Source organism: Centruroides vittatus, unplaced genomic scaffold (genome assembly GCF_030686945.1).
Source record: "Centruroides vittatus isolate TY-2023 unplaced genomic scaffold, ASM3068694v2 contig_549, whole genome shotgun sequence".
NCBI lineage: Eukaryota > Metazoa > Arthropoda > Arachnida > Scorpiones > Buthidae > Centruroides > Centruroides vittatus.
This window is the reverse complement of record NW_027122325.1, coordinates 2,364,628-2,381,041: the sequence shown is the minus strand read 5'-3', so window position 1 is coordinate 2,381,041 and position 16,414 is coordinate 2,364,628. Positions and strand designations below refer to the sequence as shown.

General features: G+C 25.5%; 1 protein-coding gene across 1 annotated transcript in view; it reads left to right on the top strand.

The window, feature by feature from the left end:
• The window catches only part of tei (teiresias), a 52,139-nt gene extending 35,984 nt beyond the window's left edge, over nucleotides 1–16,155 (top strand). The window contains exons 2-9 of the mRNA XM_067274379.1: nucleotides 1,512–1,820; nucleotides 5,591–5,926; nucleotides 8,122–8,391; nucleotides 9,559–9,642; nucleotides 9,749–9,924; nucleotides 9,995–10,154; nucleotides 11,690–11,800; nucleotides 15,548–16,155. Of these exons, the coding sequence (XP_067130480.1) occupies nucleotides 1,512–1,820; nucleotides 5,591–5,926; nucleotides 8,122–8,391; nucleotides 9,559–9,642; nucleotides 9,749–9,924; nucleotides 9,995–10,154; nucleotides 11,690–11,781 (1,427 nt within the window). The 3' untranslated portion in view covers nucleotides 11,782–11,800; nucleotides 15,548–16,155. The remainder of the gene's footprint in view (nucleotides 1–1,511; nucleotides 1,821–5,590; nucleotides 5,927–8,121; nucleotides 8,392–9,558; nucleotides 9,643–9,748; nucleotides 9,925–9,994; nucleotides 10,155–11,689; nucleotides 11,801–15,547) is intronic.
• The last annotated feature ends 259 nt before the right edge of the window (nucleotides 16,156–16,414 follow it).

Here is a 16,414-nt window from a genome sequence, read left to right as displayed (position 1 = left end):
AAATTATAATTTAATATTTCTCACATTAAAAAATTCTCATTAAATTTTTTTTCTCGCGTAAACATTGTATTAATGATTTTTAATTCGTGTTCTTCATTTTTCTACTGTAATTAGAAACTTTGTATGTGTCTCTTTAGACCCTTTTTTTGGCAATTTATGGTTTACGACATTGCATTTTTAAGAGACAAAATGGGAGAGAGTGATTAAATATATCTGATATCAGAGCTAAAAATAATAAAATATACAATAATGTATATCTTTAAGACGTTACAAAATACTGAATGTTAATATATTTATATTATATAATGTAAATAATATTATATAAAATATAATCTGGATATAATAATATAGAATTTTATAAAATGCAAAAAATAGATAGCTAAGTAGAATACTATTATTTATTTAATTTTTATATAAAAGAAAGATTCAAATAAAGTTAGTATAAAAATCTTTTTATTCAACAAAAGTCAATATTTCGGTAATAAATTTCGAAATTATTTAAAGAAAAATCTCTTGCAAATCAAATCGGATGATATACTTGTACAGCAAATAACAAATAATGGAACCGGATTAAAGAAAATTCTTGTTATAAATGTCAAATTCCGGAGAGAATATTTAACATAATTACATTTTTATGGTGACAATTTGTACGAGTCTTTGAATATAAATTCGGTAATATTTCGTTTTCATGAATTTACAAGAATAAAAATTTTTAAAGTAAATATTACACGATAAATTCTATAAATATATTTAAACTTTAATAAAATTAATGTCACTTCAATTTGTGAAGTTTCAAGTTGATAGAATGCAATTTTAAGTCAGTTGAGATAAGTATTACATATCTCTAACATTTGCATATTTATTAAACCTCGAATTTCATTTATAATTCAATAAGTTTGTAATCGCTTGTAGGAATAACAGTCAATCAGAAAACCCTTTCCTTTTAGCTCTACACGCAGAAAATATTTATATATTTAAAGAATTTTTATATTAATAATTCAACGATACAATATTTGATATTTATGGCTAACTTATGGGCATTCGTTTCTCGTCTGTCAATCAATTGACTTTCTCTTTGTGTGCAACATGGATGCTATCTGATCATCACTACGGTCGGTAAAATCCAATTTTGCTAGGTTTTCTTTTCCCAGGGCATCATATTTGAGATTTGTGATACACATTGACTGGAAATAATACTGTCGATAAAGTTAGTGGAAGTTGTAAACTCGAATGTACAAACTAGTTAGCTTTTCTTTCTCCTGATAAGAAATAGCAATATATTATCGATTTCTAAAATGTATGTAGCTCCTGTTTTACAGTTGTAAAAAGTAGAATAATGGCTATTTTACAACTACAAATCGCCATAAAGCAATACAGTAAAATTGTTATATATCATAATAATTATATATCCTATTTTATTAATAATAAATAGTAATCATTTTTGTATTAAGATTTATTTTAAAATGTTATTATAATTACTGTTTTTACAAAGTTTTTTATATTTATTTAAGGCCTGATGTTACCCCGTCTGCTATATACAGTAACGCCTGAAAAAATAGTGATACTGGGGAAAACACTCAGTATCCCTTGTTCGCTTGATACTCCAGGAAGTTCTATTCAGTGGTTATTGAATGGTGAACCAGTTGTGCTCGATGTGAGAACATCCCAAAGACGTCATTGGAATATATCAAGAACAGGAGCGACTTCTTTAACCATTACTGGTGTTACTAAAGCGGATAATGGCGTCTGGGAATGTCGAGAATTAGGTATAGATGGTAGTGTGCATCGTGTGGCAGAAGTATTAAGACTAGTCGTGGCAAGTAAGTTGAATACATATATTTTTAAATAGTTTTGTAAAAAATACATTCTTTTTCATAAAAACTAATTTTCAGTTGAGTTTTTTTATGATGTCCAGAAAAACTAATCATTTAACTTTTTTGAAAGTTAAGGAATTTTTCTAGCTGAGAAAATTCCTTAAAAGCATTCATATCCTTTATAAAACAATATTTAAAGTTAACTGGTCCAGTCAGTTTGAACTAAATTTATGTATTCAACAGTTGCAAAATTAATTGAATTTAGTTTTCTTGCCAGATTGCATCAAGAAAGAATGAATTACTTTCAATTGTCTAACTGTATTTAAATTATCTTTTAGAACAAATCATTTAAGTTTCTGTTAAACTCTTATGTAAAGTTTTTATTTTCGGAATAAATTTATTACAGAAATTAAAAATTTTAAGCTTAGGATGCATTTTAAATTATTTATTTTCTAATATAATATTTATAGAAGATTTTATTTGTTTTAAAATTTTAAAAATATCTTTAAATATTTAAAATACTTTTAGTTAAAATAATAATAATAATATGGAAAAAAATAAATATAAAATTGCATTAAAATAAATATTTTAAAAAAAGTAAACACGAATTTTACAAAAAGCGTCATAAAATATTGCCAGACCAAAAGAAGCTTTTAGTTGGCCCCATTATATATTTAATTGATTTAATAATATCGGTGACTGACTTCTTTTCCTCTTTTGGTACCATATGAGTGCCAATCGTTCACAAGCAGGAGAGGATCATGTATCATTTCTGGTACACAAACCACTTCAATGTATAGCTATTCATCACTCGAATCACTTTCGCCATTGGATAGGTTTAATGACGTCAGTAACTGTCAGAGATAAACTGATAAATGTCATGCTGTGATTGGTTGAAAGTATAGTCTCGAGGCAACATCATGTGTAAGGATGGTCCCAATGTCGACATACCCATGATATATACTGGGCCAGGAGACTAGCAATAAAGTCCCATTAGCGAGACTTCTTGAAGGACAATGACTCTTTGTCTCTTGTAAGAGTTCCTGCACGTCTGATAAGGAAAATATCAGAAAAAATATCAAATTTTTCTTTTCAACGATAAACTGTTTAAGACGATATTTAGAATTCTGTAATAAATAATTGTTATTATTATTATTATTATTTATATAACCTCGAGCGTGAAACATTTAAGACGGTGATTTAGTTAGTGTCTTTTGTTCAATTTCTCTAAGAGAAAATTGCTTTTGTTCCATTGTATGGTTGTTAGAGTTGAATTAAGAGTTGATGATATGATTAAAGGGTGTTTAAGTTAGTGGATAATTGCCTTGTTACATCCTTCATCTAACATCATAAAAAGATCGACCGAAAACAAGAATTAACTTTAAAATATACAACTTTTTGGAAAATTTATTGAGATTAAAAAGCAATGAAATTAATGTTTATCGACAATTAAAAAATTATTTTGTTTTATTCTCTTCATACGCTTTGAAAATGATTTGAACGCATGAATTTGAACAATTTAAAGACGGATTATTTCAATTAAATGCATGTTAAAATTCGTTTAATGTTTAATTTTACTTTTTAAAAATTATTTCTTTTAAACTGCTCCAGAGATTATTATTGATAATTAGAATAAAATTTATTTCCAAATTTAAAAAAAAGTGTAGTTTCTCATGCGTTATCTAGGTAAAAACACAAAATTAAAATTTTTATACGAAAGTTTTTAAATATATAAATTTTAATTACCTAAAATATATGAATTTTTCTCTTCTCTCGGGCAAAAATGAAAGAAGAAAATCGACATTTATCTTATATATTTTTATCTGTTATAATGACCTTTGATCCCGAGGAATGTTCATTATTGTCATATCTAACTTGTCAGCCATCATTCATCTGAAAAACTGTAGTTCTCCATATGAACGAATGCATCTTCAAGGAAATCATTAATGCTTCCATCAATTATTCGCTACATATTAAAACTTAATAACCCTTTAATAATTTTTAAAATATTTATTCTATATTTTTATAAGTTATAAGTTTTGTTTGTTGTTTATTAATTTAGATACGTAGCTTATAAAAAATAAAAATGTCAATGATTTTCGTGATAAACGTACCTTATTTTGAATGTCAAACTTCGTTAAGTGATTGATCTGACTCTAAGGAAAAGAATTTATCTCAAAATATCGAGATTGTTGATCGCTATTCCTGTCATGCGGTCTACAGCAAAAAGTTTAAGATAAAGTTATTTCTATATTACATGAGCAGATTGCAAAAGTAAATCATTTTTCAGTAAAGTTATAATTAAATTTTATTTGATCTGGTAATAATTTATTTGAACTTATAATCGTTTCAAATAATTAAAATTACGAAGAATTTAATATAATATTAATTATAGTTTAAATTATAGATTAAATATATATGTATTATACTGTATGATATTTAATCTATAATTTAAACTGTAATTATTATTATTATATCAAATTCTTTGTAATTTCGATCATATGATATGATTATACGTTCAAATAAATCATTTATATTTATAGTTTAAAAATTCAAGAAATTCAACGTAAAAATTGAAAAAGTTTATTCAAGAGAATCAAATTTAAACATTAATAAATCATACAATTAAAAATAAGATTTTTATTTTTTATGTTATTTTTCTCTTTTTTCCTATAGATATTTGTTTCTTTTTATTTAATCTTTTTTCGTACAGATTAAGAAAGTTGTCTTCCTCTTGTTTTATTAAGCCACAAAATATATAAAAGAGAAAAAGAAAATCGCTAGTTTCTTTTTTTTATGTTGGCAGTTAGGGATCTTAAAGATGATTAATAGATTTTAGTTTAATATTTCATTTAAACGTCAGCTACAAAGATGTCTTCTTAATAAATTTCTTGGTTTTGTTTTGGAGTAATGTCCATTACGTCTTTAAATTTTAACAACATTTCTAAATTATAACTTTCTGTGTGACCATTTAAAAATATATTTACATAAAATACTATTTAATTTTATATAATTTAATATCAATGATGACATTCATAATAAATACATCCACGCTACAAATGCAATTATAAGTTTTCGACAGTTTGTCTGCATTAATCTATTAAAAACTTTTTACGACTGAATAAATAGCTAACAAGGAGACATTAAATATCATAAAGATAACCTTCGAATGGTGCGACTTAATATTTTAATTTAAAAAAAAAGTATATTTAACAAAGTAGTAAAAAGTATTTTTGAATCGTGCTCTCTCGGGTTTTTCTCCATTTTATTAATTGATTGATGCATTTGCATAACTTAATTTTTCTTTTTATCTTTTTTCATTCCGAAATCTTTGTAAAGCAAAACATTTTTTTATGAGTTGTCTGCAACAGACGCCATCTGGACTATCGATAACTCTTTCTGTAGTGTGTTATAAAACTAACTGAACCGAAAACATCAAAATTCTTTTTTATGCACCGTAGCATTTTTTTTTCTTTTCTTTAAAATGATATACAACAGTTTCTGAAAGCTAAAGGAACGCTTTTAGTTTGCTAATGTGTATTGCATTATTCAAATTTATAAACAAATATTTTTTTCCTGAAAAATGTAAAAATGATATCATGATGTACGATCATAAATGATATCGTTTATATGCATTTTTTTCATCTTTATGAATCGATTTAACAATTGTTTTTAATTTAAATTTTGAAAACTGAATTGAGTATAGTACTAGCAATCGATCAATAACCTTGAAAATACTCATGATCGATATAATGTATAAAATTTTTTCCCCTCAGTACCGCCGGAAGATCCTTTCTTGGTAATGGAAGGCAGAAGATTAGCTCATCAAGCAACTATAACAGTTCGTGAACCGACTCGTATAACTGTACAGTGCGTCGCAAGAGGTGCAGTTCCACCTGTACGACATATATACTGGTTATTAGGTGACACGAATGTTACTTCAATCAGTGAACTGTTCGTAGAATTTACTCCGGGTGATGATGCGTATATCAGCCGCAGTGTAATTGCATTGAACGTAACGCGTAAACTTCATAGAAAAGAACTGATATGCCACGTACACCATGTTACTTGGTTAGAGTCAGCAGCCGTTAGTGCCTCTTTGATTGTCCTGTGTAAGTAATTTTGAAATTTTTAACAATTTATAATAAACTCGAGTGTAAAAAGTTTATTTTAAAATTCGTGAAATTTATTTCTGGAATGAAATCTATTTACTAATTTACATTGTATAAAATGCCGATTACAACGAAGTAAAAGCTACTCGACTAAACATCTGTTGTTTTTAAATTTACAACCACGTTTAGAATATAAATTTTAATGTTGTGTTTAAAAACTATACAATAAAATAATTTCGATGTTTCAGTAAAATTGAATAAAATGAATGAATCATCTTTTTTTGGATATTTTTCAACTTTTTAGCATAAACTTTTTCAGTCATTTATAAATACGTATTCGTTCATGAATTATTATTATATTCAAAATCACGAAGAAAAATGAATATTTTTACGTAAAGAGATGTTTTTGAGAGTAAATGTTTCGAGAGTAGAATATTTCCCTGAACATTAACCCTCAAATCTTTTTAAAATGTTTCATTGATTTCACTAATATTTTTCTTACAGCTATGAAGTATTGAATTGAAACGTATATATTTCTTCAGTTGAAGGTTTACTTGATTTCGAGCAAATACTACGATATTTTCTGTCATGGAAACAGAATAGCTCCATTCTTCATCTTGCCAGCATTTCGCTCCCCAACTTGTAATAGTTGGAAGTTTGGTTGGCATAACGACATCCATCATTCTTAAAATGTCCAAACCTTAATAGTCAAAAACAAGTAAAGTTTACGTCATATTTCGAAAATTCGTATCATTATATACTTTAACTTAACTATAGATTTTGCGGTAAATGATTTTTTTTCGGTTCAAATAAATAACAGCGAAATAATGTCGAAATAAAGTTACTAAAGTGAAGTTAAAGTTTATTCTTTATTTTCCTTTTTAGTGTTTATCAGGGAAGAAGTTTTTAAAAGAAGGGAAGATTATTGTTAACTTGGAAGTTATAAAACTCTAGTTATTCCCAATGAAAATTATCCATAAACATAAATTGTATAAATATGATATATTTTAAATTCAATCAAAAAAAATCCTGTGCTAATAAAGTAACTTATTTTTGTAGTTGGTATCATCGACTGGAAAATGCCGTGATAAAAGGTGATTTACTTCATGATCTCGGTAGACTTAATTCTTGAAACACATTACAAGTTCTATGAAAGAATCCACTTACTCGATCAATTGCCAAAAGTGATGTCTAGCTACTTATTATCAAACTAACTTTCATTCGCTTTCAACTCGAAGCCACCTTTTTGTTTAATTAGAATTTCCAATTTTTAAGTTTTATAAATCGAAGGAGCAAGAAAAAATTGAAAGTGAAATTGACTTTTAATCTAGAAAAAATAAGTTGCAACTAACTTTAATTGAAGTTTTTAGTGATACTTTATTACAGTATGAGAGTCAAAACACTAATTCTTTTTTGTTTTATTTAATCTTTAGTAAAATCTTTCATTAGTAAAAATTGAAGTTTTTAATTTTACCGTTAAACAAAATATTGCTGAATACGATGTAATTGGCACCATTACAGTTTAATTAAGTTTTTGATTAGATAAACGTTAATAGGCATAAATTGAGTTTAAAATATTAATTTTATGTCATTTTAGGTCTGTACATTAAAAAATTAATAAAAATTGTATCGATAGATAATTATTTTGATAAATATTTTCAGTTTCAGTTTTATAAAATTGAATTGAATATTACATTTTTATATTTGAATTACTGTTTGGTAATACAATCAATTTAAAATTTGTAATCATCTTCACTTCAGTTGAAGTTTTTATGGGTATTTGTAGATAAAATCTTAAGATTAATTTAAAACTCATGTTTATTTTTACGAAGAATTTCATTAGTGTTTATTCCTTCCACTGAATTGTTTTTCAAAACTCACCAATGAAATATGAAATATTTAAAATAAAAAGTAAGATAAATGCTTCATCAATATTTTTAGTTTGGATGCATTACGGAACTAATTCATTACTTTGTTATTTATACATTAAAATGGATATTTAAAGGTTTATACGTATAATTTATGTAATAAAGTTTTCAATTTGTGTACATCTTATAATATATACATACATAATATATATATAGGATATATATTAAGTGTTAATCAAACTGGTGTTAGTTGATATATGTAATATTATTCAGTTAAGTAGATATCAAATCATGGAAATTAGCTTAAATCTTGTGTTTTATAAACAGATGTTCCCTCGTTTTCTATCACTCGGGAACCGGGCTTCGGCTTCCCTATTTTGGAAGGGATGGCTGTCTCCCTCAAGTGTGATGTTGATGCCAATCCTGCCAGTTCTCCCAAATGGATAAAAGACGATGGCCCCTTAGCCGTTGAACCGAGTCCTGATGGATATCTCAATTTCACTTCCATTAACAGGAGTCATGCAGGATGGTATAGGTGTTCTACCGAACACCAGTTGGGTACATTTGCATCATTCGGGTATTATCTTAACGTTAGACGTAAGTATAATTTTATGATTTACCAACAGCAACTTAATCGTAGTTTTAAATAGATGAAAATTATATGGGCGTAACTTTTATGAATCTCGTGGGTGCTGATCAAAATCTCATTCTAGCGATTATTTAAAATATTGTATTAACTTCAATAACTTTTCTACATAATAATGCGTTGAAACCAACATCTAATTTTCGATATTAATTCCATGATAAATTGTTACGGTAACGATTGAGTATTTTAAATTCTGTCAACACTGTATCCAGGAAAAACTGCCTGTTTATATAGAGATCGAAAGAAAATGAATATTTACAAATATCAATCGATTTTTCATATGCAAACGACTATCCATAACCTAAGCTAGTAAAGAATTTTTATAAATTAGTATTATCCATTTTATCTAAATGTCAAGAATAGAATGTGCATACCTGATGGCTGCTACAGTCAGATAAGTTTCTACGATGCAGACATGGGAGGGTCGTGTCTACTTCCCATAAATATTACTGCTGATATGTGATCATTAATTCCAGGCTAGATCCTACGAGTTTTATGTTCTGGCTAGAAAAATCGATATATAGGATTTTTCTTTGAAGTAAGTAAGCATAAAATTTAGAATTGTAGCATTTGACTCAATTTTTTTATACTATCTTTAAATTTGAAAGTAACTCGAAACGCTTTTAACTAAATTAAAACGAAAAGAATAAAATAAAATCAAAAATTGACATTATACATCCATATAGATTTTTCTTGTAAAATGAATAGGATGATCAATTTTATTTAAACGAAAACTCTGCCAATAAACCTAGCCAAATATTGTCAACTTTAATATGAAAGAACTTCATTTCGCTTGGTGAAGTGTCTAATAAATTTAATTATCGAGATAAATTAAACGTAAACAATTAAATCTTAATTGTTAATATTAAACTATTAATTATTATAATGGAATAAAATAATTAATTGGCAATATAATTTATACAAAATTGAATTAAAATGAACTAAAAGTTGCTAAAACATTGTAACAAAAACTTAAAATTTCATATATAATATTTTAAAATTATTATTAAATTAAAGTTTAGGATGTCTTATTTAAATAGCCCGTGTTGTATTTTATATTTTTATAAAATTGTACGAGTAATTTACTAAAAATTCAAATACAGTTGTTTTGATATTAGATGGCGGCCAATATGTACGTCAGCCAGCACCTGAAGTAGAAGCTGGCTTAGGAGAACCTATTAAAATGGAATGTATTGCCGAAGGTATGAAAAAACATTCTGAAGAAAAGAAAATTCATGCTGTAACAAAATATATATTAGAATAAATCCATATTAGAAATGAAACGATACTTTACTCCTTTATATACAGGAAGACCAGAGATAACAGCCTATAACAAGTCACTTATGGCAATTGCTGGAAGATCTACCAGTCTAGCTGTCCAATTCTGTGCCAATCCCCGTCCTGTAAGAGTCCATTGGATACTGCGCCATCTTGTGCTAAGTCCAGGAGATAAATACTTACCATACATTGCCCATAATATAACAGTAATTTTATTTCTTATAGATGGTTTAGAATTCGCTTTATTTTATATTTCATGATATTCCTTTTATAAAGGAAAGCGATAGTTCACATTGCTATAGAACATGGTTGGAAATAACTCAGGTGAATCCAGAAAGTGCTGGCGAAATACTTTTTCTGGTGAAAAATATCCGAGGTATTCATGACGCTCTGTTTCTTCTGAATGTTACTCAAGCGAGTTTTTCCGTTTCAAAAGGTATGTAAGGATATAGAAATATATAAGAATTCTAACGTTTTATATATTTAATTGTGATGAAATATTTAAAAATAAATAAATATTTTGATCTATATATGTGTTTAATATACTTTTAATAAAAAAGTTTTTCGAATGTTTGGACGTAAATGTTTTTTATTTTCGAATGTTTGGATCCATCTATTATTTGATATTCGTTATTTAACGTTCAGTCAAATTTTACTTTATATTAAATTTATAAAATAAAAATATTTAGTTTACAAAAAAAAATTTATAGGTATAAATATTGAACTGTATATTTGTTTTTTCAAACGTATAAATAAAATTCTTACTGTTACTGATATAACAGTTTTGATAGTAGCAGAGTACTGAGATTTGAATGCTGGCCCTTCGTAAAATTTTACTTTGCTTAAAACAACATATAATTAAATTATTTTGTATACAATATCTGTGCTATCTCTTGCATAACAATTTAAAATTTTAATGTAAAATATTTATAAAAGTTGTCTTAAAGTTTTTTTTTAATTGTAGCATAATTGCAGTAATAAATAACTTAAATTCATAGCAACTTTTTGGATTATGTAACATCTTAAATAAAATGTCCAGAAAAGAAAATTCTTATTTAACACTAAATTATTTATGATTGAAATAATATTAATTTTATTTTTGCTTGGAAATAATTATTATAGTGATAGTTAACAAGAGTTTTTTCCCTCTACTTTTATATAATCGCGATTGTATGAGCAGTAGATGTCTAGACACAGAATTCTTATTCAATGACCGTAGAAAACAGATTCGGGCGGGTTGACCAGTGAAGAAAACATTGACACCTGCTGAGGCATGAAAGTGCTCCATCTTTCGCTCCGACATTTGATAATATTTTCTTCAACTACCATAAAAACAAACAAATTGTTGAAAATATTAATTTATAAATTATTCATACTTATTTAAAGATTAAGAACACACTTGAAATGTTTTAATATAAAACTTGAAATTTAATGTAATATTTAAAAGTTATTGGAAATAAATATATGATAAATCACAATTAAAATCTTTCAAAAAATAACATCAATGATTATTCTTTTATTTTATGAAAATGAAAAATAGTCGAATCAAAACTGATTAAAGATAGTTTTTGTACATAAATGAATATTTTTCTTGAATATAATTTTTTATGGCAAATGGAAGAAAACTTAAACAATGAATTTTATATTTTTTTCTTATCAACATCTTTGACAGAACGCAAATACGCTTTTATCAAGTTTTTCAATTTTTTTCCATTTTTTCCAAAGCCATTTACAAAGATTTTCAATCGATCTCATTGAGATCGATTGAAAATCTTTGTAAATGGCTTTGTAAAAATGAATGAAGAATTGAACGAATGAATGAATAATTTTGATATGAATGAATGAAGAGTTCAATTGAAAATATAAAATTAAAAAGATTAAAATATTTTATATAGAACAATTTATTTTAGTAACTAATCGCAATCTAATTATTAATAATTTCACTTTTCTCTTTTCTTCTTTCTTTGATAGGAGCATCTCTAAGTAATCTGCTATTTCCGTTTATTCTGTTGTCGTGCCTTTTTCATTCGGCCATCAGCTATATGCCTGGAGACGGAAGCTGATTACAACTTTTCAAAAAACGTTAGTACTTCGTTTCATTTTCTGTAATTATACAAATATCAATTCCATATTTTATCAAGAAGAAAATGATATTAAATTTACTTATTACATTTAAATGTAAAAACAAAACTCTTATTAATTTTATCAAAATCTTTCAGAATATTTTAGTATTAGATGAAAATGTTTTTTTTTTTTTTTTTTTTTTAATTTAAAATTTATTTAGAATTAATTTTTGTATAAATGATATATTATTATTTTGTAATAAAATATTCAATTTTATTTAAATTACGATTAAACTTTTAAAGTAATAAATATATATGTATTATATATCATTTACGAAAGAAATTTAAAATCTGTAAATGATGTTATATATAACTTAAATGTTAAAATCATTTGATTTAAAGTTTATAAATACTTTTATTTGGATATTATAAAATTAGAACTAACTTTTTAATGATTAGAATAAACAGTCTATAATTAAATAGAATAAATATAATTAACCTTTCTGTTTATCGACTATACATGTACAGTACAATACATTTATCTATAATTGTTTACTAAACTTCGAATATTTTTGTTTTCTGATTTACAGAGGTAACATTTAATTATAAAATTCCATTTTCTTTATCAGTAGTTCATCTTCAATATTCGATGAATAGACAGGATTTATATTTTATAATTCGTTAAAAGAAATATATTTAATATGATTTTTATTTATTTAAAAGAAAAGTTATATAGTTTCTTATTTATTATTATTATTTCCTGTCAGCAAAATTAAAAATAATTAATTCCTTTTTTTTCGTGAATTGAATATGATTTACTGAGTACACTTTAATATAAAGTAAGTTATAAAAAATTATTTAATGCAGACAATGCCAAATGTCTACTTAATAATCATTTTTTTAAAACCATTTTCTTTATATCAAACATTTAATCGAATTTAATGAATTTAATATATTTAAAGATTGAATATGAGCTAAAAAAATATATAAGATATTTTAGATACTATTTTTCTTTCTTTAGACTAGCAATTTCTAGAAGAAAAATTTTCTTCTTTTTTAGAATATGTTTGATAAGCGTTATCGTATTGACTTAAAAAGATAATAATAAAAAAATTGAGTTTTCAAAATCTCTCTAAGACCTAGATTTTTAAACCGTCCCGCGTGAAATTGATCTTGGATATATAACATCATCTTAAATGTCATGAATTAATCTGCATCTAATACAAATTTCTGTGCAATTTGTGAGAAAAATCAAAACTTTCGTAATGAATTCCTACGAGAATATGTAATAAATAAAGCAAAAAATTTTCATAAAAATCAACAGTTAGCACTTTTACTAATAAATAAAGATTAAAAACGGTTTAAGAATTTTTAATATAATTCTAGGATGTTATTAGATTTAAATATTATTGGTTTATAGGTTCTGTATCCTACAAAATGACAAACATTTGTCATAGTTCTATTTTCAATGGCTTTTAGGAAAACAAAGAATAAAATTTTATTAAATAATATGTAATAATAATAATAATCAAAAGCGTTTTTACATAATTATATTTAAGTTTTCTAAACTCAATATTACATAAGACATACTTGCAGTAACACGTAAATCAAATTTTATTTAAAATAATTGTCTAAAACGACTGACTCGAAAACCTATGTCTAACAAGATGTAGGTAGGTTTATCAATAAATAGGTCTATACTTAGAACAAACATTTTTTTCAAATAAATTACAATGCACAGAGTTATAATAATTAGATCAGAAACTATATGAATACACATTATAAAATATATATTATCAGTTTATTGTCTATGTTTTATTTTTATCTTGTACCGTACAAAAAATGTAAATGTAACAATTATATTAGACAATGTTTTGTAAAATGATGTTTTCATTTTATTACCTATATTTTACCATAGAATAATACCGTTTCCAGTAAACGATATATATATATATTTTTGATAAATTTTAAACTAACTTCATATTTATTATCTAGCCACAATTTAATATAAATATATCTTCGCTATTATTTGAATTTGATTAACTGATTATAAGATCCAAGATACCTACCCCAAAATAAACATTTTATATTTATATTTCGACACATTTGCAAAATTAGATTTAATTCATTACCCTGTTTTTATACTAATACAAAATAAGAGTAAATTTCAAGATAGACGAAATAAAAAATCAAACAAAAGTTAAACATTTCATTTAGCATAAATCATAAATTCAAAATTATGTACAATATTTTACACCACTAAAATTTAAGTTTTAAATTATTATTATATATTATTTTCTATTCTATTCTATATTATATTCTGTTTTAAAATGTAATAGAAATACATTTGTCCATCGACCCCTCGGTTAAATCGATTGACCCCTCAGGGGTCGCTGGCAACTTGTGCTCTATACACGATATTTGAAACAGAACCAATTCGAAAAAAAAAAGGATTTTTTACAAAACATGATAGGTTAATTTTTAAATGAAATTTAACGAGTTGGCAGCTATTATTTGTTAAATTACATTTTCTTAGAGGATTCTCTGATATGTAATTATCATCAGATAAATATTGATTTTATTCAATTCACTTCTAAAGAATTTTCAACCCCAAAAAATTATTATTCTTTTGTGAATCATAATCACGAATATTACGATAATTATAAATATCGTTATTTCAAATTCTAATTAGATTTTTTTTTATTGTTTTTAATTTGAACAGTTCACAAAAGTGATTTAAATAAGACACTTTTACGAGTTTTTGTTGATAAACTAATTTTATTTCTATGTTATTCATTGGTGTAACTATACTTTTGAGGTCCTGCAAGATTTTGGGGCATCCTTCCAATCTACGAAAAATAAAAATCTTATTTATTTCAATAGTCTTTTTTAAATCTTGCTTTAAATACAGAATAAAATGAAAAAGTACAGTATTTAAATTTTTATTCTTGTCGAAGTTGAAATAAACCTTCCTTTTTCTAAACACAATTGAGTTTGGCTTTACAAACTTTTTATATTCTTATACATAAGTTATTAAATCAGTGTTGTTATTAAGAATAGGTTATACAATATTCTGCAAAAAAAAAACTAAGAATTTCTGAATATAACTAGATTCAACAAATAGTTTGAGCTAAAAAAGTAAAATAGTAAAGGTGATGCATTAGACCAATAATAAGTTTTACAATAACAACACTGAAGAATACAGTATATTTAGTTTTCTTTTCAAACTTCATTACAATAACATTAACTTCCGATAAATCACTTTTTAAGAAACCGTACAGCACATTATTTTAAACATAAATGAATCGGGCTTTATCATTTGATTATTAAGATATACATTCAAGACATACCTTATATAAAATTTCAAATATTAAATATTTAAAAAGTAGTGATAGTTGTTTAATTTGATAGTATTTCACTTTATAGTAATATATATAATTTTTAAAAATATAAATATTTTAAAGAATTCAAACAGCAGGGATCCGTAGATCTCCGCGGCTCCCCGCATTGCGGGATTCTGCGAAGGTAGTTGCGCTGCTGCTACTGCTGCTATTGTATAATATTTACCTTTAAAGTTATTTAAAATTTAGGTCTGATTTTTAAATAATATTAAAAGTAAACATTATGGAATAATATGAAAGGTAAATGATATAGAATAGAAGACGAAGACTATGTTTATAGATATAAAATTTATAAATATAATTTATCATCAATTTATTAGTATAAATGCAGTTTTAATATTAATAATTCATTTTTTCATGTGTAGATAGAGGCTGATGTGTTGTGGTTCACCAGTTGTCCTAAATGAATGTCCGCCATGCGGATAGATTCTGTAAAGATGGTGATTCACTAACCAATCTAGTGATAACCAAAAATGGACATGGCCAAACAACAAAGTCAAGAATGTTAAGTCAACGTCAAAGTGTTTGGTTCTTTCCTATCCAATAGCATTGCAGTTAATCGAGCAATTTCGCTAGAATTAAACATAGGATTACCATGTAAACTTCATAGACTCAGCAATAATAAAAACCAGAAGAAGCGAATATCTGGTATGGGACTATCGAATTAACCATTGCAATCATGTGAAACCATCTCTTCCCTACATTAGAGTAGTAATATTATTATCAAAATGACTATTATAACAAATAAAGAACGATGCAAATGCTACGTTTCTACATTATTTGTTTGTATCCAATTCAATGGAAATCAAACAATCGCATGCAGTATTATTTTCCAGTGCAGTGTACTGTATAATCCCTAATATTGGTGCCAATCACAGGAATGTTCGATTGTATGCTTGCTAATATACGATCTGGATATTGGTTCATGTGAAACGACTGTATAAGTGAAGGTTATGAATAAAAGTTGTGTCTATAGATATTTCGGTGCTTGTAAAGAATTATCTGTCGTCATTCTTATTTTTCTTAATGTATTTACTACAGACTATATTTCATTTAAATTAAATTAGGATTTATATAAACTATTTTAATTAAAATTATAAATGCTTGTTGCAAAACATATTCATATAGGAAAAAGTTCACAAATTAAAAATTGCAACATGAATACTAAGAAATAAATGCTTAACGTTAAAATTTCTAACTTTTATAATTTCATAATGATTATTATATGTAAT